Source organism: Diceros bicornis, chromosome 19 (genome assembly GCF_020826845.1).
Source record: "Diceros bicornis minor isolate mBicDic1 chromosome 19, mDicBic1.mat.cur, whole genome shotgun sequence".
In the NCBI taxonomy this organism is placed as follows: Eukaryota; Metazoa; Chordata; class Mammalia; order Perissodactyla; family Rhinocerotidae; genus Diceros; species Diceros bicornis.
This window is the reverse complement of record NC_080758.1, coordinates 43,401,405-43,423,952: the sequence shown is the minus strand read 5'-3', so window position 1 is coordinate 43,423,952 and position 22,548 is coordinate 43,401,405. Positions and strand designations below refer to the sequence as shown.

Here is a 22,548-nt window from a genome sequence, read left to right as displayed (position 1 = left end):
TTCGTTACCTATTTGGATTCCTTTTATTCCTTTTTCTTGCCTAATTGCTCTGGCCAAAACCTCCAGTACTATGTTGAACAGGAGTGGTGAGAGTGGGCAGCCCTGCCTCGTTCCTGTTCTCAGAGGAATGGCTTTCAGTCTTTCCCCGTTGAGTATGATGTTAGCTGTGGGTTTGTCATATATGGCCTTTATTATGTTGAGGTACTTTCCTTCTATTCCCATTTTATTGAGAGTTTTTATCATAAATGGATGTTGTATCTTGTCAAATGCCTTCTCTGCGTCTATTGAGACGATCATGTGGTTTTTATTCTTTGTTTTGTTGATGTGATGTATCACGTTGATTGATTGGCGGATGTTGAACCATCCCTGCGTCTCTGGTATAAATCCCACTTGATCATGGTGTATGATCTTTTTAATATATTGTTGTATTCGGTTTGCCAATATTTTGTTGAGGATTTTTGCATCAATGTTCATCAGCGATATTGGCCTGTAATTTTCTTTCTTTGTATTGTCTTTGTCTGGTTTTGGTATCAGGGTGATGTTGGCCTCATAGAATGATTCAGGAAGTGTTCCATCTTCCTCTATTTTTTGGAATAGTTTGAGGAGGATGGGTATTAAATCTTCTTTGAATGTTTGGTAAAATTCACTGGAGAAGCCATCTGGTCCTGGACTTTTATTTTTTGGGAGGTTTTTGATTCCTATTTCAATCTCTTTACTTGTGATTGGTCTATTCAGATTCTCCATTTCTTCTTGGTTCAATTTTGGGAGGTTGTATAAGTCTAAGAATTTATCCATTTCTTCTAGGTTGTCCAATTTGTTGGCATATAATTTCTCATAGTATTCTCTTATAATCCTCTGTATTTCCATGGTATCCGTTGTAATTTCTCCTCTTTCATTTCTAATTTTATTTACTTGAGCCTTTTCTCTTTTTTTCTTAGTAAGCCTGGCTAAGGGTTTGTCGATTTTGTTTATCTTCTCGAAGAACCAACTCTTCGTTTCATTAATCCTTTCTACTGTTTTTTTGGTCTCAATATCATTTATTTCTGCTCTGATTTTTATTATTTCTCTCCTTCTGCTGGCTTTGGGCTTTGTTTGTTCTTCTTTTTCTAGTTCTGTTAGGTGTAATTTAAGGTTGCCTATTAGGGCTTTTTCTTGTTTGTTAAGGTGGGCTTGTATCGCTATGAGTTTCCCTCTCAGGACCGCTTTTGCTGCATCCCATATGGTTTGATATGTCATGTTATCATTTTCATTTGTTTCCAGATAGTTTTTGATTTCTCCTTTAATTTCATCAATGATCCATTGGTTGTTCAGTTGCATGTTGTTTAATCTCCACATTTTTGTCACTTTCCCAGTTTTTTTTTCCTGGTTCATTTCCAGTTTCATAGCCTTATGGTCTGAAAAGATGCTTGTTATGATTTCAATCTTCTTAAATTTATTGAGGCTTGCTTTGTTTCCCAACATATGGTCTATCCTAGAGAATGTTCCATGCACACTTGAGAAGAATGTGTATCAGCTGTTTTTGGTTGGGGTGCTCTGTATATGTCTACTAGGTCCATCTCGTCCAGTTTTTCATTTAAGTCTTATATTTCTTTATTAACTTTTTGTCTGGATGATCTATCCATTGCTGTAAGTGGGGTGTTAAGATCCCCTACTATTATTGTGTTGTTGTTGATTTCTCCTTTTAGGTTTGTTAATAGTTGTTTTATGTACATTGGTGCTCCTATGTTGGGTGCATATATATTTATAAGTGATATGTCTTCTTGATGGAGTGTCCCTTTTATCATTATATATTTCCCTTCTTTGTCTTTCTTAACCTGTTTTATCTTGAAGTCTACTTTGTCTGATATGAGTATGGCAACACCTGCTTTCTTTTGTTTGCCATTAGCTTGGAGTATTGTCTTCCATCCTTTCACTCTGAGCCTGTGCTTGTCTTTAGTGCTAAGATGTGTTTCCTGAAGGCAGCATATTGTTGGGTCTTGCTTTTTAATCCATCCTGCCACTCTGTATCTTTTGATTGGAGAGTTCAATCCATTTACATTTAGGGTAATTATTGAAATATGAGGGCTGAATGTTGCTGTTTTGTCACTTATTTTCTGGTTCTTTTGCATTTCCTTTGTTTCTTGTCCCATTTGTTTTGGACTGCCAATTCAGTTTGGTTGTTCTGTCTTATGATTCTTCTAGTTTTCTCTTTGTTTATCATATGTGGTTTTGCTTTGATTATTTGTTTAGTGGTTACCTTGAGGTTTGGGCAAAAAATCTTGTGTATGAGATAGTCCATTATCTGATAGCCTCCTATTTCCTTATACTAAGTCCATTCAGTCACTTTCCTCTTCCCCTTCTAAGTTGCTCTTGTTATACCTTATTCTATCTTATGTTGTGGCTGTGTGTTTACAGTGATGAGGTTAAGTTTATTTTTGGTGAATTTCTTCCTTTGATCTTTGAGTTTAGTATTTAAGTGGTTGCTAACCTATTCTGGTAAAGATCTACTATTTCTCTGATTTTGTCTACCTACTTTTCTCCTTCCTCCAAGCTTTGTGTTCCCTTTCTCTTCTTGTTTTCAGGCCTGAGGGCCTTCTTGAGTATTTCTTGTAGTGGGGGTCTCGTGGCCATGAACTCCCTTAGCTTTTGTTTATCTGGGAGAGTTACTATTTCTCCATCATATTTGAAGGATATTTTTGCTGGATAGAGTATTCTTGGCTGAAAGTTTTTGTCTTTTAGTATTTTGAATATATCATTCCAGTCTCTTCTAGCCTGAAAAGTTTCTGTTGAGAAATCCGCTGAGAGCCAGATGGGAGTTCCTTTGTACGTTATTTTTTGTTTTTGTCTAGCTGCCCTTAATATTGTTTCTTTGTCGTTGACCCTGGCTAGCCTTACCACTAGGTGTCGTGGTGAAGGCCTTTGTCTGTTAATATATATAGGCATCCTGTTGGCTTCGCTTACTGGTATTTCCTGCTCCTTCCCCAGATTTGGGAAATTTTCAGCTATTATTTCCTTGAATAGGCTCTCTGTTCCTCTTTCCCTCTCCTCTCCCTCAGGAATACCTATAATTCTTATGTTACATTTTCTAATAGAGTCCGATATTTCTCGGAGCCTTTCTTCATTTCTTTTTAGTCTTAGTTCTCTCTCTTCTTCCATCTGGAGTATATCTGTATTCCTATCCTCTAAAGTGCTAATTCTTTCCTCCATATTGTCAGCTCTGTTCTTTAAAGATTCCAGATTCTCCTTTATCTCCTCCATCGTGTTCTTCATCTCCATCAGCACTGATTGGTTTTTCTTTATGATTTCAATCTCTTTTGTGAAGAAACTCCTAATCTCATTGAATTGTTTGTCTGTGTTGTCTCGTATTTCGTTGAGTGTTTTTATGATAGCTATTTTGAAATCTCTGTCATTTAGTTTATGGATTTCTGTGTCTTCGGGGTTGATTTCTGGGTGCTTGTCATTTTGTTTCTGGTCTGGTGATTTCATATATTTTTGCATTGTGGTTCCTGTGTTGGTTTTGATTTTCCTCATCCTGGAAGTCTCTGGTTGCAATTTCCACCTGCCGCCACTGTCTGGTGGTAAAGGGCTGTGTAGTCTAAGGCCCCTGCGTGCTGCCCCAGTTTTTCTGCTGCGATCCGCAGTTTTGTTTTTTTTTTTTTTTCCCCCGCTGCGATCCACGGGTCCAGTCCAGTTTGTTCAGGTCTGCCTTGGATCGCTAGGTCTGGTCGAGCTGCAGACTCCGGGTTGCGGGGAGGGGGGAGCTCTCTCTTTTGCCCTCTGGGTCCCTGACGTGGGAGGCTTCTCGTTTGCCCCTCTTTATCCGCTCTCTGGGGTGCTCAGATGTTGATGGTAGCCCTGTGGCTCCTCTGAGTCCTCTGTGCGGGAGTTTCCCACTGGCTGAGAGAGTCCGAAGAGCTACAGTTTCCCCGCCGAGGGCCGCCCCTGCCCCCTCTCTGGGAGCAGCGCGGTCGGGGATCGCTGATCTGATGGGGAGGGAGGGAGTTCTCCTTACCTCTCCCCACTTCCTCCAGGGGCCCAGCACGTTCCGCTCTCAGATGTGCGGCAGTGTGGATCCCTCCGCTCTAGGTTTTCACTGTCTGGGATTCCGTTGTTGGTCTGTGGCTGTTGCTTTTGTTGTATCTTGTGGGGGAAGAATTCACGGGAAAGCTCACTCCGCCATGATGCTGACGTCACTCCTAATTTTTATAATTTTGAGCTCAAATGAATAACACAGAAAAATTAATTTACTGAGTAAAATGGAACTATGAATCCTTTCCCCCGACCCTACATACATTCCATACTCTGTCACGTTTTTGAAGTTATTTAAATCACTCTGTTCTTGTCACAGTGGGACAGTGATTGATGGAAAGATGCCAACAGACACAGATAAAGCATATAAGACTCCTTAGTGGGAAGGATATAGACACTTACCTGCACAAAGATTATGATGGACAGTAGGATACACAGATGGACAGCGTACACACATATGGAGGCAGGGCTTACTAGGTTTCCTGAAAGTCGCCATGAGGCATGCAGATCACCAGTGATTCAGCCTGGGCAGGGTGAGGTCTTGCCAGGCTTTAAAAACATAACTTAGGGAATTCATTGTGGTGGTGGTGGTGTGTGTGTATATATGTGTTATGCAAGGTAGAGATTGGCAGGGGAAGAATTATATCTTCTCAGCTGTTTTTAGAATTGCTGGCGATGAACTTGCTTTCTTGCCAAGTGTAAGCTATTAATCAAGCCAACCCTAGCATATTCCTATGTGTATTTACTATTTGCTGTGAAACTGGGAGAGCTGAAAAACCAATTCCCAGAAGTCCTTAGGTTCAGCTGCTTTTGAGTAGAACTAGACACCAGGCCTCTTATTCTAATCATTAAATTATGTGTTTGACCTTTAGGGGTTGCTATAAATGATGATGAGTGGTAAGAACATGTTTTCTTTGAACAGAGAAGTTCAGTAGTGCAATTCTGTGGAGAATAGTGGGAACTATTTGTTCTGTACTCCTGAGAAGCTGGCTAAGAATTGCGCCTAAAATCATGTAGGTTTATTTGTCAGGCTTTCATACCCATGCCTGGCCATTCATTGAACAAGAGTAACTCAGGTGGTCATATGTGATTAGGTAAACCTTAGCAGCCACATGCTCTGAGAGGTCTGTGGAGGTAACGTTCTTTCAGAATTGGCACAAGCTGTGGCAGTGTGCATCCCAGTACAGTTTCTGGAGACTTCTTTGGGCTTCCCAAGATCCGTGCCATGTCAAGTTCACCTTTGGTTTCTGCTCCTGGAATGCTGCATCTGTAAATGTGGAGGTCACAATAAGTCCTTGACCCATGAGCCCTTGTCCCTTCCATTTTACTGTGACCTTTGGGTAGTGAATGGAGGAAATTTATTCAGCATCAAAAAGAGTGACTCAATCTGTGGTGTTCAGTTAAGACAAGTTACTCAACTATTTTTTCCCTAAAGATGAAGTAAATTAATGTCCCAGAACTTATTTCCTTACACAGGTGACGTCCAGACCTTTTGAGGGAACAGTCAAGGGATATCTCCAGTTCCATCAGTTGATGCCATGAACTCCTGAAATTCAGTTTCTTCACTAAACATAAATGTTCACTTCACAATATTTACATGGAAAAGGAAGACTATTCAATATGGAAAAATAAAGGTTGGGAATCATTGCACTAGATACGAAAGAAAAAACTTTATTTCTCCTTTGTTTTTCCAACTTAGTTCTTCATGGCCTTGACTTGGAGAGTGAGCACTGTATCTTTGAAAATGTCGGAGGGACAGTGACTCTCATACCCCTGAGTGGGTCTCAGTGCTCTGTGAATGGTCTTCAGATCACCGAGGCCACACACCTAAATCAAGGTATCTGGTTTTTGGTTTTCAGAGTTCTTTGTATATATTGTTGCTGGAAAACAAGCTGGCTGGGTAATGCGGGAACATGTGCATCTTAGAATTAATTACTGATTAAGTATAAAAAGAGTGAAGTCTGCTTCATTATGCTGTTTTCTCTTCTGTTTTGCTGAAGGACTTCTTTGTAAAACCCATTGTCTTGTTGAATTAAACATGAGCATATATGTAGTTGTCTTAGACGTTATTGCTGTTATGGAAATAGGACTTTAACAGAATTTTTTAAGTTAACAAAGTACTCTTCAAATGCAAAACCTTAACACAATGGCTTCTTTTAATAATTTTATTACCTTATTTACATTCTTTTTATGAGTAGTTATAATTATACATACAGGATGTGGTATCATATCTTTTTCTTTTGAAATAATTTCAGTATTATAGAAAAGTTGCAAGAATAGTACAAAGAACTTTTTAATTTCAGAAGCATTTGAAAGTAATTTGTTAGCGTAATGCCCCACCACCCCTGATTACCTCAGTGTGTATTTCCTTTAAACAATGGCTTCTCTTATGTAATTACAGTACAACCATCCATATTAGGAAACTAACACTGATACATTCCTACTATCCAATTCTCAGACCCCTTTCAAGTTTTGCCTTTTGTCCTGACAGTGTCCGTTATGGGTCCAGTATTCAGTCCAGCATCATGTGTTGTATTTGGTTGCCACATCTCTCTGGTCTCTTTCAGTCTGGAAGAGTTCCTTGGTCTCTCCTTGACTTTATGACTTTGACAGTTTTGAAAACTGCAGGTCACACATGTTGTAGAATGTCCATCCATATAAATGTAGGATTTATCTTATGCTTCCTCAAGATTAGACTAATATTATGCATTTTTACGGGAATATCAGAGAAATGATGCTGTGTTTTTCTCATGTTCCATTACACGGTTTCTATTTGTCCCATTACTAATGATGCTCACTTTGATCATTTGATAAAGTGAAACTTGCCAGGTCTTCACTGTGAAATTGCTCTTTTCTCTCTTTTTTATTATTTTTATTTTATAAAAAATATTTTTTAATTTATAAAAATATAAGGTTATAGTTTATTAATTTTACAATTTTACTACATTGGGAAGGTACTTTGAGATAATAAATATTCCATTCTTTATCATACTTTCACCCCCTGGTTTTAGAATCCATTGATTTTTTTTTTTTTTTTTCTTTTGGTCTGATATAATTTCTTTTCTTTATAATTTTTTTTTCCCAAGTGGAAATTTTTCATTGAATTTTAAGTCACAAAACTGGTGTATTTCACCAGTGATTCTCAATTTTACTGTTTATAACAGTCAAATAGGGCTTAATTACAAACTCCTCTTTTCAGGTTCTTGTCCATAGAAATTCTTTTTTTTTTTTTCTATCTCTATGAGTTTGTTTATTGTTATTATCTACTACTAAATGAGGGAAATCATACAGTATTTGACCTTCTCCTTCTGACTTATTTCACTTTGCATAATACCCTCAATGTCCATCCATGTTGTCACAAATGGCTGGATTTCATCGTTTCTTATGGCTGAGTAGTATTCCATTGTGTATATATACCACCTCTTCTTTATCCATTGGTCCCCTGATGGGCACTTAGGTTGCTTCCAAGTCTTGGCTATTGTGAATAACGCTGCAATGAACACAGCGTTGCATGTATCTTTACGCATTGGTGTTTTCAAGTTCTTTGAATAAATACCCAGCAGTGGAATAGCTGGATCATATGGTAGTTCTATCCTTGATTTTTTGAGGAATCTCCATACTGTTTTCTACAGTGACTGTGCCAGTTTGCACTCCCAACAGCAGTGTATCAGAGTTCGCTTCTCTCCACATCCTCTCCAACACATGTTCTTTCCTGTCTTGTTAATTATAGCCATTCTGACGGGCGTGAGGTGATATCTCATTGTAGTTTTGATTTGCATTTCCCTGATAGTTAATGATTTTGAACAACTTTTCATGTGCCTGTTGGCCATCTGTATATCTTCTTTGAAGAAATGTCTGTTCAGGTCTTTTGCCCATTTTTTAATTGGGCTGTTAGTTTTTTTGTTGTTGAGATGCATGAGTTCTTTATATATTTTGGAGATTAACCCCTTATCAGATGTATGGTTTGCAAATATCTTCTCCAAATTGTTAGGTTGTCTTTTCATTTTGTTGATGGTTTCCTTTGCTGTGCAGAAGCTTTTTAGTTTGATGTAGTCCCATTTGTTTATTTTTTCTATTGTTTCTCTTGCCCGGTCAGACATGGTGCTTGAAAATATGTTGCTAAGACTGATGTCAAAGAGTGTACTGCCTATGTTTTCCTCTAGAAGTTTCATAGTTTCAGGTCTTACATTCAAGTCTTTAATCCATTTTGAGTTAATTTTTGTGTATGGTGTAAGGTAAGGGTCTACTTTCATTTTTTTGCATGTGGCTGTCCAGTTTTCCCAACACCAATTGTGGAAGTGACTTTCTTTTCTCCATTGTATGTTCTTGGCTCCTTTGTCAAAGATTAGCTGTCCATAGATGTGTGGGTTTATTTCTGGGTTTTCGATTCTATTCCATTGATCAGTGTGTCTGTTTTTGTGCCAGTACCATGCTGTTTTGGTTACTATAGCTTTGTAGTATATTTTGAAAGCAGGGAGTGTGATACCTCCAGCTTTGTTCTTTTTTCTCAGAATTCCTTTAGCTATTCGGGGTCTTTTGTTGTTCCATATAAATTTTAGGATTCTTTGTTCTATTTTTGTGAAAAATGGTGTTGGAACTTTGATAGGGATTGCACTGAATCTATAGATTGCTTTAGGAAGTGTGGACATCTTAACTGTGTTAATTCTTCCAATCCAAGAGCACGGAATATCTTTCGATTTCTTTGCGTCTTCTTCAATTTCTTTCAGCAATGTTTTATAGTTTTCGGTGTACAGATCTTTCACTTCTTTAGTTAAGTTTATTCCTAGGTATTTTATTCTTTTTGTTGCAATTGTAAATGGGATTGTATTCTTAATTTCTCTTTCTGCTGCTTCGTTGTTAGTGTATAGAAATGCAACTGATTTTTGTATGTTGATTTTGTATCCTGCAACTTTACCGTATTCGTTTATTACTTCTAAAATTTTTCTGGTGGATTCTTTAGGGTTTTCTATATATAAAATCATGTCATCTGCAAATAGTGAGAGTTTCAGTTCTTCCTTTCCAATTTGGATCCCTTTTATTTCTTTTTCTTGCCTGATTGCTCTGGCTAGGACTTCCAGTACTATGTTAAATAGGAGTGGTGACAGTGGGCATCCTTGTCTGGTTCCCATTCTTAGAGGGATAGGTTTCAGTTTTTCACCATTGAGGATGATATTAGCTGTGGGTTTGTCATATATGGCCTGTATTATGTTGAGGTATTTTCCTTCTATACCCATTTTATTCAAAGTTTTTATCATAAATGGATGCTGTATCTTGTCAAATGCTTTCTCTGCATCTATTGAGATGATCATGTGATTTTTATCCTTCATTTTATTAATGTGGTGTATTACATTGATTGATTTGCGAATGTTGAACCATCCCTGCATACCTGGAATAAATCCCACTTGATCATGGTGTATAATCTTTTTAACGTATTGTTGTATGTGATTTGCTAGTATTTTGTTGAGGATTTTTACATCGATGTTCCTCAGTGATATTGGCCTGTAGTTTTCTTTTTTTCTGTTGTCCTTGTTTGGTTTTGGTATCAGGGTAATGTCAGCTTCGTAGAATGAGTTAGGGAGCTTCCCCCCTCCTCAATTTTTTGGAAGAGTTTGAGAAGGATAGATATTAAGTCTTCTTTGAATGTTTGGTAGAATTCACCAGGGAAGCCATCTGGTCCTGGACTTTTATTTTTAGGGAGGTTTTTGATTACTGTTTCGATCTCCTTACTGGTGATTGGTCTATTCAAATTCTCTACTTCTTCTTGATCCAGTTTTGGATCCAGTTTTGTATGATTCTAAGAATTTATCCATTTCTTTCAGATTGTCGAATTGGTTGGCATATAGCTTTTCATAGTATTCTCTTATAATCTTTTGTATTTCTGAGGTGTCTGTTGTAATTTCTCCTCTTTCATTTCTGATTTTACTTATTTGTGCCTTCTCTCTTTTTTTCTTCGTGAGACTAGCTAAAGGTTTGTCAATTTTGTTGATCTTTTCAAAGAACCAGCACTTGGTTTTATTAATTTTTTCTATTGTTTTTTTTTGGTCTCTATTTCATTTATTTCTGCTCTGATTTTTATTATTTCCCTTCTTCTACTGATTTTGGGCTTTGTTTGTTCTTCTTTTTCCAGTTCCTTTGGGTGCATTGGTAGACTGTTTATTCGAGATTTTTCTTATTTGTTGAGATAGGCCTGTATTGCTATAAACTTCCCTCTTAGAACCGCTTAGGCTGTATCCCATAAATTCTGGCATGTCGTATTTTCATTTTCATTTGTCTCCAGGTATTTTTTGAGTTCTTCTTTGATTTCTTCATTGACCCAGTCATTGTTCAATAGCATTTTGTTTAATCTCCATGTATTTGTGGCTTTTCTGATTTTCTTCCTATAGTTGATTTCTACTTTCATACCATTGTAGTCAGAAAAGATGCTTGGTATTATTTCAGTCTTCTTAAATTTATGGAGACTTGTTTTGTGGCCTAATAAGTGATCAGTCCTGGAGAATGTTCCATGTGGATTTGAAAAGAACGTATATTCTTCGGTTTTTGGATGGAATGCTCTGTATATATCTACCTGGTCCATCTCTTCTAGTGTGTCATTTAAGGCCAATGTTTCCTTATGGATCTTCTGTTTGGATGATCTATCCATTGGTGTAAGTGGAGTGTCCATTGGTGTAAGTGGAGTGTTCAAGTCCCCTACTATTATTGTGTTACTGTCTCTTTCTCTTTTTATGTCTGTTAATAATTGCTTTATATATTTAGGTGTACCTACATTGGGTACCTAGATATTTACAAGTGTTATATCCTCTTGTTGGATTGTCCCCTTGATCATTATGTAATGCCCTTCTTTGTCTCTTGTTAGAGTTTTTGTTTTAAAGTCTATTTTGTCTGATATGAGTACTACTACCCCAGCTTTCTTTTCATTGCCATTTGTGTGGAGTATCTTTTTCCATCCCTTCACTTTCAGGTTGTGAGTGTCTTTAGGTATGAAGTGTGTCTCTTGTATGCAGCATATATATGGGTCTTGTTTCATCCACCCACCCTATGCCTTTTAATTGGAGCATTTAGTCCATTGATGGTTAAAGTAGCTATTGATAAGTATGTACTTACTGCCATTTTTTAACTTTTTTTTCTCAGTGTTTTAGTAGTCCTACTCTGTTCCTTTTTCCTTCTATACAGAATTGATGGTCTCTTTAGTTTGACCTCTATCTGAAAGCTCTACTCTTTAACTCCCCTCCTCCCTCATTTTATGTTTTTGATATCATATCTAACCTCTTTTTTGTGCATTTGTATCCATTACCCTCTTATCATGGAAATAGATAATTTTTCCTATTTGTGGTCTTCTCTTTTCCCCTTACATCAGTCCTTTTAACATTTCTTGTAGCACTGGTTTCTTGGTGACAAACTCCTTTAATTTTTGCTTGTCTGGGAAATTTTTGATCTCTGCTTTCATTTTGAATGATAACCTTGCTGGGTAGAGTATTCTTGGCTGTAAGTTTTTTCCTTTTAGCACTTTAAATATATCTTGCCACTCTCTTCTAGCCTGTAAGGTTTCTGCTGAGAAGTCAGCTGATAGCCTTATGGGGTTTCCTTTGTATGTAACTTGTCTTTCTCTTGCGGCTTTTAGGATTCTCTCTTTATCTTTAATTCTGGACATTTTGATTATGATGTGTCTTGGTGTGGACCTCTTTGGGTTTATCTTGTTTGGGGCTCTCTGTGCTTCCTGTACCTGGATGTATGTTTCCTTCCTTAGGTTAGGGAAGTATTCATCTATTATTTCTTGAAATAGATTCTCTGCCACTTTATCTCGTTCTTCTCCTTCTGGGACACCTATAACACGGATGTTACTGCGCTCAATGTTGTCCCAGAGGTCCCTTAGACTGTCCTCACTCTTTTTAATTCTTTTCTCTTTTACTTGTTCTGCTTGGGTAATTTCTTCTAGTCTTTCGTCCAGCACGCAGATCCATTCTTCTGTATCCTCTACTCTGCTTTTGAGTCCCTCTAGTGAATTTTTCATTTCCAGTATTGTATTCTTCATTTCTGATGCGTTCTTTTTTATATTTTCCATTTGTTTGTTGACATTCTCACTGAGTTCATCTATTCTTCTCCCCAGATCAGTGAGCATCCTTAACACTCTTTGTTTGAACTCTCTGTCTGATAGGTTGCTCATTTCTGTTTCACTCCGTTCCTTTTCTGCGGTTTTCTCCTGTTCCCTTACTTGGAATGTATTCCTTTGCCTCCTCATTTTGCCTCTTTCCCTGTGCTTGTGTCTACGTATTAGGTAGGTCAGCTACGTCTCCTGCTCTTGGATAGGTGACCTTATATAAGTGATGCCTTAGGAGGCCTGCAGTGTGCTTACCTCAGTTCTCAATGTTCCGGGGGTGACCCCTATGTGGGCTACGTGTGTCCTTCTGTTATGGCCTGTTTGCTCTCCCTGTAGGTGCCCAGGGAGGCTGATTTATGCTCCTGGCCAACTGTTGCAATGCTCAGCTGCTTGTAGTTGTCGTGGGCCCTTCAGTCTCTTTATCAGATCTGGGGAGCCCCAGCATAGTTGGCTGCAAGTTCTAATGCCAGATTTGTGTTGCAGTCTTTCTTTTAAGTGAGTAGGCCCACAGCGTGGCAAGTTGGTAGGCTCAGGGGCTTACAATTGCTATAAGCCTCCAGCCTTTAGGTCTCTTGTGAGCTCTCTGAGGATTGCAGCTGGGTGGGGCTGGCCTCAGGCACGGGAGCACCCAATTGTTTCAAGCTTTGGAAGGTGGGGCAAACCCCCTATGTGGGTCTTTGAGAAGCACAAGTCTTCTACAGCTGACAAGCCCTGCCGCCCACAGGTACACACACACAGTCCACACAGTGCTGCCCTATGTGCGCACCCCAGCCTCCTGAAGTGGACCTAGTCTCTCCATGGCAGGAGCCCCACACTCTCCACCCACTCCTTGTGCATGCCCTGCCCCACTGAAACCAGCTCAGTTGCCATGCTGCAGAGAATCCGGTCACCAATCCTTGCAGGCCCACAAGATGCCTGAGGGCTTGTTGTTGGTTGGGACCAGTCTTTAGGGTGGGCTGCGTGCCCTGGCTGAGCTGGATTAAATTGTTGCTCTAGTGGGTGGGGCAGATCTGGGCTAGCAGGCCCCAGGGAGAACTCCAATGGCGTCTGTGTCAGCACGCCCACACCAGGCCACAACAGTGGCCGCTGCCAACGTCCCAGTTCCTGGAGAGGTCTCACCTCTCACTGCAGTGCACTCAGAGTCTATCAGGTGAGTCTCTTTTCTCCAAAACACTGTGCACCTTTCTTTCTGATGATTTTAGGTTGCTTTCTGAAACGGGTGAGTTTGCGTGTGGGCCCTTTAAGAGCTGGTTTTAATTTCTTTGTGCACCAGAGCTTTTCTGGGGGTACTCCCCAATGTTTTAGTAGCAGGCAAAGTCAGGTATTATGCCACTCGTCTCGATTGTGCTTGGTCCACAAAGTGCCCCCAGTGGGAGCGCTCCCGGCTCAGGGTCCTGCTCCTCCAGGGAGGACTGTGTACCTGTGGGCTGCTCCTGGGCAGCCGTGAGGCACTGCGGCTTGTGAAGGCGGCATTTTTCCTCTCCACCAGGGAGTTTCTGCCTCTTCCACCTCGATTAGGATTGTCCTTAGCTGCAGGAGTTCCTCTTATCCAGTTTTCACTTCTGTCTCAGGGGTACTTTTTCCACAAGTAGTTGTAAATTCGCTGTGTCCATGAGAGGAGGTGAGTTCGGAGTCTGCTTACACCGCCATCTTGACTTCTCCATCTGGTCTGATATAATTTTTATTCTGATGGTTGCTGAATGGTGATTTTCTTCCTTCTACATTTATTAGTTGACTTTTTCCTGTAAGAGCTTTCTCTTCTTGCCATTTATTTATTCATTTATTTGTTTAAATCAATAGGCTCACATGGCTTGCTATTTTATTTGGTAAAATTTGGTCCATTTCTGTCATTATTTATTTTGATGTCCAAATTGTCCCAGATTTGACCAATGGGAGTTCCTTCAAGCTGGTTTCTGTGTCGTTTTGGTTTGTTGCCATCATCTGTGAGCACTTCTTTACTTTCTGACACAAAAAGATATTCCAGGCTCATCTTAAACTTTCCTGGAATCAGCCAGTTCTCCATGGAGCCCTGGTTCCATTTAGTGGAGAATGGCATTTAGAAACCAAGACCTGAGCACTAGATGTGCTCATTGCTATCGAGGTGTTGCTACTCCTGGGTCCTGTCAGTCAACAGAGTTAGGGAAAATGTGTGTGTGTACAACATTTACAACTATATTTATTTCTATATCTATATTGGCACCTTGAAATAGCTGTATTTCACTATCTGTATTGCTAACCAGGAGTTCACACCAATATGTCTAATTCCAACTCAATACCATAGAGTTCTGTTCAGTTTTCTCCCTTTTCTTCTTTGTAGCTCACTTTTCTGATAGTGACAAACCTGTAACCAGCATCTTGTCATTTTTGCCTCCTCCTCATGCAAGGCCCTTCCTCTCCCTGCTCAGGCTGTGGCACCCCATGCTGGGCCACCACTGCCTTCACCCTTCTGCTAGTGCAGAAACCTTTCTCACCCCTTGCCAAAACTTCCTCCCATTCCCATGCTGATGTCTACTTTGCTCAGCTTTGCCTAAAGGCTTTTGTACTGAATTACGCAAGAAGGAAGGAAAGAAAGAAGTTGACATTATATCTTAAGCCCTTTTTTGTGCTTTATATATAGTCTATAATTGTAGCTTTTCATAGTTACATACTATAATGTGGTATCTGCTTTAACATAGGAATTGGACAGATAGGCACTGGAAAGCGTGTAGTTTCTTGGTGTTAGTGAAGTCATAAGCAGAAATCAGTTGCAAGGAGTTACCTCAGAAACAAAAGACATGTATTGTGGACCAGGACGTTGATGCTTTCATAGGAGGTGCATAGAGTCCATGAAAGACATTCTAAAAACAACTAGTGGAGCACCCACCATGTACCCACCTATGTACCCACCTCCAAATCATCCCCATCTGTTTTCTGGTCCTCTATCTGTTTTTTACTCTTAGTATTTTTCAGTCTCAAATAAGTTGAGCTTGGGAAACATCTGAGTGCCCTGGAGTCAGAGGTCAGCAGTAGCAGGTGACCAGCCGAAATCAAGGACACAGTGTGTGCCCAGTGATCATCACCAAAGCAGCATTTCTTGTCTTTTTGTAACTAGGACAAGGGCCCTGGCACTATGGGATGGAGGAGCCGGTTCTTGCCAGGCAGCAGTATTAGTCATGGTGAGAGACTGTCTCTGCTCTGAGCCCAGAAAGTCACCATAATTGTTGGCAGACAGGAGGTCACCATGCAAGGCTCTTCAGTGGCACTCTCTGCTTGGGAACCCACAGGCCCTAGCGTGAACAACAGAGTTAATTGGAGGGTACACAGTTGACAGATGGCCCCACAAGTGAATTATGTAACTGGATCTAGACTGCAGCCAGACCACCCGTCTGTTCTCTCTTAAGACCTCAGGTGGAGGTCCTGCTGCTTTTCCTCCAGGCAGCAGGCGTGGTGCAGGGGTCCTGGGCAGAGACGGGAGATCTCTCCTTGTCCAGTAGAGGTCGCTGGACTGCTGCATCTCCCTCAGTTAGGTCAGAGGGAGGTGACCTAGTTATGAGGACTGTGTTTATTGATACAGGATTTTACAAGAGGCATGTACTCGTTTCAGGATCATTGTTAATGCATGAGTAGAACTCTGAAATTCCTTTTAAAATATTTAATGGTTTAATACATTTAATACATATAAAAAGTATAAACTTAATTTAATTTTCCCCTGCATTGGTTAATCCATTTATTATAACCTTTCCCCACCCTCGACTCACCTCCCTTTTGAGGAAACTTACTTTATCAAAAACGAAAACACACATAGCACTTTCTTGCTTTCCGCTTTGTTCCAATGCTCTGTATTTCTCCTTTTGTACCAGTGTCACAGTTTTAATGCTTGTTGTGTTATAATGTGCTTTAATTTCTGTCCTTATCTGAGTGTTGTTTTGCTATTCATGCCTATTAATTTTTTCAAAGAAATTTTAGAATCATTTTGTTGTGCTAAAATATCCTTTGAACAGTTAGATTCTAATTTCTTTTGATTTGTTCCCATTTAAAAATATGTATTTCTGTCTTGGGACTTCTATGTATTCAATATGCCTCTTCTTGTATTTGAGTTTTTATCTCTTTATTCCAATAAAACTTTGAAGGTTTTTAATATATGTACTTAACCTGTGTTTATTCATGTCTACAAAATTCTGAACATAGCTCTATACATTAACTGCTGAAAAATGGGAAGGAAAGAATCCTTTCATTCTATCATAATCGGTTTTGATGATAGTATTGCAGTTTTTTCTAGCACAAAGGGCCTTTAAGGATATTGATTTAAGACTCTATGGGGAAGGTGAGGCTCAAAGAATTCAATGACTGGGCTCTGGGGCTTCTGGGTCTGCTGCATTGTTCTTCCAGATACCAGATGCAGCCTGGTGCGTTTGTGGAGCCATATACAGGAAGTCAGAGAAGGAGTTACGGTTGGGATTAGTGCTGGGGTCACATATAGCCCACCAACTCAGTATTGGCTGCTGGATCCACCTGGCACTGTTTCCCCTGTGTGCTTTCCCTGCTCCAGCTGTGTTTCTCTGGAGCTTGTGCCACCTGCAGTCCTGGCCACTGGATCTGATGGCTCAGTGGATTCCAGTGACCACTGCTCCTGCCGTGCTGTGGGTTAGATAGTCTCTTGTGGATTTGCCTGGAAGCTAACTGTTATGTGTAAAGATGTTTCTGTGAGAAAATCAGTCCTGAGTTCCAAACAACAAACTGCAAAAGGAACTCTTAGAGCATATACTGTTCAGTATGGGAACTGTCTAGAACTTGATATTTAATTTTGGAGTTATCTTTCTACCCCCCCCCAAAAAAAAATTATTAGCTTATTTATTTAGTTCAAGGAAATTGCTTATTATTTCATTGCCATCTGCTTACGTAGCTATGATTATGTCTCTAATTCTCTTGTGGATTTGAGGCATGGTAGATAAATACTAAGTATATCTCCTGTGTGGTATTTTTATTTAGTGTGTTTTTTATCTTAAACTTTTACCTAAATTGAAAGTCCATTTTAAAAATATACCTATTCAGGTTAGTGAGGACTGGAGCTAAATTTTTGGTCTTCATATTGAAGATATGACTTGTCCTAAGAAAGTAGTAGTACTACTTGGCATTCAAGGTTAATTGTCAGAATTTTCTTTCCCTGCGGGTACTCTTAATTGTTTTATTACCATGGTGCCGTGACTTTCAAACCTGATGGGCTTGAATTCCTCTGGCATTCTGCTGTGCTACCAAACAGCTTTCTCAGTATCACTGTTAATGAAATCGACATAAAAATGCTATCTTCCAAAGTGTTAAAACACTGTGCACTGAGTATAAGTGTCGTTAGCAAGTCTTAGGGCAGTGAAATGCAAGATGACTTTGTGTTTCAAGGCATTACGTGAGAGAAGCAAGATAGTACCTCTTTTTTTTTTTTAATACGCATACTTTAAGACTGAAAGATCCCATCAAGGAAAAAACATGTGCAGTCCTTCAGATTTAAGAGTTGGAATTCTCCACTTAATCTTTCTTGATTTTTGAGGATTAGTCAAATAAGAACTGGAGCACATTTTTAAAACACAGAATATATGATATGTTGTTTGTGGTTATGAAAATATGTAGTAAAAATAAAAAGATGTGAATGGGACTGACACATGCCTACTTCATAATCGTGTTAACCTTTGGAGACAAAGGGAGAGTTTTTGATCAGGCAGGGCTACAAAAGGATTTTCAACTGTATCTGTAAAATTTTATTTTTTAAAGAGAAAACCAAGACTAAAGCGAAAAAAAAAAGTAAATGGACTTCATTAAAACGTAATAATACCTGAAACTATAAAGCTCATAGAAGAAAATACAGGCAACACACTATATGACACTGGTCATAAAGGAAACTTTTCAGATGCCATGCCTACTCAGACTAGGGAAACTAAAGAGAAAATAAGCAAATGGGACTTTATCAGATTAAAGAGCTTCTACAAGACAAATGAAACCAGAATCAAAATGAACAGACAACCACCAGCTGTAAGAAAATATTTGCAAAACATATATCTGACAAGGGGTTTATCTCCATAATAAAGAACTCACACAACTGAACAACAAAAAAACAAACAACCCAGTCAAAAAATGGACAGAGGAAATGAACAGACACTTCTCCGAAGAAGATATACAGATGGCCAATAGGCACATGAAAAGATGTTCAACATCATTAATCATCAGGGAAATGCAAATCAAAGCAACACTAAGATATCACCTCACGCCCGTTAGAATGGCTATAATCACCAAGACAAAAAACAACAAATGTTGGAGAGGATGTGGAGAAACAGGAACCCTCATACACAGCTGGTGGGAATGCAAACTGGTGCAGCCTCTATGGAAAACTGTATGGAGATTCCTCAAAAAATTAAAAATAGAAATACCCTATGATCCAGCCATCCCACTACTGGGAATCTATCCAACGAACCTGAAATCAACAATCCAAAGAGGCTTATGCACCCCTATGTTCATTGCAGCATTATTCACCATAGCCAAGAAGTGGAAGCAACCCAGGTGTCCCTCGACTGATGATTGGATCAAGAAGATGTGGTATATATATGCAATGGAATACTACTCAGCCATAAAAAAAGACAAAATTGTCCCATTTGCAACAACATGGATGGGCCTGGAGGGTATTATGTTAAGTGAAACAAGCCAGAAAGAGAAATTCAAACACCGTATGATCTTACTCATATGTGGAATATAAACCAACACATGGACAGAGAAAACTGTATTGTGGTTACCAGGGGCAATGGGGGTAGGGGGTGGGCACAAGGGGTGAACGGGGACATGTATATGGTGATGGACATACAAAAACGTACAACCAGAAATTTCACAATGTTATAAACTATTAAAACATCAATAAACAAAATGTAATAATAATTGGGAAGCAGGATTAAACACAGCAGCATATTCATAGTCCAAAAACTGCCTTGGCTTTTACCCATGAAACAGTTTAAGTACAGGTATCAAGAACAGAGAATGCAGATGGATGTTAACCAAGTCACAAGCATCTAACCATATTAACTGCATGTGTCACCGGATTCCTGCTTCACGCTGCAGTACCAGCAGCTTCCTGTGTTTTCACGACCAGTTTCCAGTTTATTGCTGATATTTGGTATTTAAACGTCTCTCATTAGTAAATGACTGTTCATTTGGAAATGTGTTAGTTAGGCTGTCCTATTAAAAAGCACATGTAGTAATTACCACTTCTCTACCTAAACCACTTAAGACACTTGTGAATGTCAACTAATAGATTTATCTATATTTAGCAGATTGTCACCGTCGCAGGGGAAGTCTTTTACCTGTATCAGTCAGCAGCCTTACTGCTTTCAGGTTGTATAAACAGTACTTCCCCTGCATTAAATTACAGGAGTGTTTTCATTTGGTAACGTGACGAAAATGAAAAGCATTTGCTGGTACTGTGAGAATTAAATATGATGACATGTTGCCTAAAACCTGGCATACAAAGCTTTTCTCCTCCACTTTTTTGAGTTCTTCCAGAAACCAGTGCCTGGGATATGGTAGCATCGCATCAAACCGTGCTCTCCAGTAGGTGTGTTCTCATGTTCTCTGATGCTCAGTTGTCCTCACTCCTGTGATTCCATAGATGGTTCCAGAGTATGTTTCTGTAGGAGGAGGAGGCAGTTGCTAGAGAAGAATGCATGAGTTTGACCATGGTGTCTAGTCCATAGGCCTTGGTAGAGTCGCAGACCTTAGATTTTTCTTTTTTTTATATACTTAATATGAAATGGCACAAAAATCAAGTGAGTTATAATTCAAAAAGTATTTCAGCATTTGCCCTACAATTGCTAGGAAGGATTCTCTTATTTTAATTATTATTTTTTTCTTCTTACTGTAATATGTTATTTTAAAGCTGATAGTTGTTAAACGTAATTAATTTTCCATTTGTATCAGTGGACTCTTTTGGTCTTCTTTCTGGTTTCTCAGAGCCGTTGAACATTTATCTCTTCTTTGCTGCAGGGACTGCATCTGGGGAATTTACACTTAGGTGCATTTGAATGTGTTATACTTGAGTGCCAAAATATATCTGCATCTATCCAAGCGCTCAGAAAGAGGGAACAGGTGGTTGTCCAGGGAGTGGGGCTTAGGAGCCTTTGATAAAATTTTGATCTGCTGAAGGGCTGCTGTGAGTTCTTCAGTGGCAAATTAAAAAAGAATGTTAGTGGAACTAGAAAGGGAACTAGATCTTCCAAGGGTTTAGCCAAGGTATTTAGTGAATAGAAGAGACCTTTTACGCACTACAAAAAGCCAGCAGATACTAGCGTCTAACCCCCATTTGACTTACCTGCACTTGCCTATAGGTACTCATTAGATGTCTTCCTCAAATTTGAGACTTGTGACTCTAACACCTGTCACTTGCACATGGATGATTCAGCAGATTCTTCTGAATGTCAAAGCCCTAACTATTCTTAAAGACTAGACCCAAAACCAGTGGTTCTTAAAAGTGTCTCCCCAGATCAGCATCATCAGCATTACCTGGGTGTTTTCTGAAGTGCCCTGTCCTAGAACTACTGAATCAGAAAATCTAGAGATGGGGCTCAGCAATCTAGTTTTTACAAGTCCTGCAAGTGATTCTGATGCACGCTGTAGTATGAGAGCAGCTGATCAAAGCTAATCACGGTGAAGTCAGTTTCTTGGTGCCCCAGACTTTTTTGTCAGTCTCTTTAACCCTTTCTTCTCTTGTTTGAGTCATCACATCTATGTTTCATGATCTCTGCTCCTTTTTAAATTTCATTTTCAGCTTCACGTCCCATAGTGTGGCTCTACAATGTGTCTTGGCATGGATTTCTTGGAGTTTACCTCTTTGGGGTTTGTCAAACTTCTTGAATCTTGATATATCTTTCTGCAGATTTGGGAAGTTTTCAGCCATTATTTGTTTAAATATTTTTTTTCTGCACTATACTCTTTCTCCTTTTGTTCTGAGACTCCAAGTACATGACTTAAATATTTTAGTGTTGTCCTGCAGGTCCCTGAGGCTCTGTTTATTTATTTATTTATTTATTTGTGAGGAAGATCAGCCCTGAGCTAACATCCATGCCAATCCTCCTCTATTTGCTGAGGAAGACTGGCCCTGAGCTAACATCTGTTGCCAATCCTCCTCCTTTTTTTCCCCCAAAGACCCCGTAGATAGTTGTATGTCATAGTTGCACATCTGTTTATTTTTATCTTTTGGTAAATTTTTTCTCTTCACTTTTCAGGATAATTTTAATTGATCTGTCTTCAAGTTCACTGACTTTCTCTGTCTTCTCCATTCTGCTATTGAGTTCATCCAATGACTTTTTTTATTTTGGTTATTGTATTTTTTAGTTATATTATTTGATTCTTCTTTTTATGTTTTATTTCTTTGCTGAAACCTTTTACTTTTCAGGAATTTTCTCCCATGTTTGAACATTTTTATAATAGCTGATTTAAATTCCTTATCAAATAAATCCAGTATCTTTGTGATCTCATTCTTAACATCTGTTGATTGTTTTTTTGCAATGCAAGTTGAGATTTTCCCAGTTCTGCATATGCTGAGTAATATTAGATTGCATCCTGGAGGTTTTTGGTATTATGTTATGAGACTCTGGGTCTTGTTTAAATGCTATGAGAAATGTTGATTTTTGTTTTGGTTTCTTTTAGCAGGCAGTTGACCTGGTGGGATTCAAGCCATAGTCAGAATCAGCCTCTGTGGGTTGTGATTCTAGTTCCAATGCCAATTCAGTTTCAAAGCCTTTGCGTTGCTGTTACAGTATGTCCCATGTATATGCTATCCGCTGGCCAGTCTGGAACCTGAGCAGTGGTCTGTATCTTAGTTCTTGGAGTCTTTGCATGCTGTTGAGGGTCAGATCCATGCATGCACAGTTGGGGGTGGCCCAGGAGTCATACACAATTCTATGAGGTTCCTTCCTGAACTTCTCCCTCTGAACCATCTCACAAGGGTCTTTCCTTTTCTGTTTTCTGGCTAGGAATCTGGAGCTTTATACTACTCTTTGATGTTCCTCCTACATTTGTGCCCATATTTGGGACCAAGAAGTGAGAGAACTGAGAAGGAAAAAGCAACAGATCTCTGCCCCACCCTCTTGGGGACCACAGCTCCTCTGATTGCAGAGACATTGTCCCCTCCCTTATAGGTTTAGGCATCTTTGGGCTCCCTGCTGCTACCACTGTTGCTGCCAGGGACCCTCTCCCTCCTCCTCAAACGTGAACAAGAGAGCTTCACCTGGAGTTCTCTCATTTGCCCTGATGTCAACTTTTGGGTTTCCTCCTAGAGCAAGCCAGGATAAAAATGGTACATTTGCCATCAGTGCAGTGGTGCTTCAGATGCTGGTCTTCTTGAACCCCGCTGCTACTGGGTGCTTTTCAGGGCCCGCAGTAGCTGCTGCCTGCACTCTGCCCAGGCGTAGCTGCATTCAGTGGGAGAGCAGGGT

The 22,548-nt window shown here is 39.5% G+C and overlaps 1 protein-coding gene across 9 annotated transcripts in view; it reads left to right on the top strand.

Annotated features, from left to right (window-relative positions):
- The window catches only part of KIF16B (kinesin family member 16B), a 290,451-nt gene that overhangs the window by 134,934 nt on the left and 132,969 nt on the right, over nt 1-22,548 (top strand). For all 9 annotated transcript variants that reach the window (XM_058563260.1, XM_058563259.1, XM_058563258.1 and 6 more), the window contains one exon: nt 5,708-5,845. In XM_058563260.1, the coding sequence (XP_058419243.1) occupies nt 5,708-5,845 (138 nt within the window). The remainder of the gene's footprint in view (nt 1-5,707; nt 5,846-22,548) is intronic.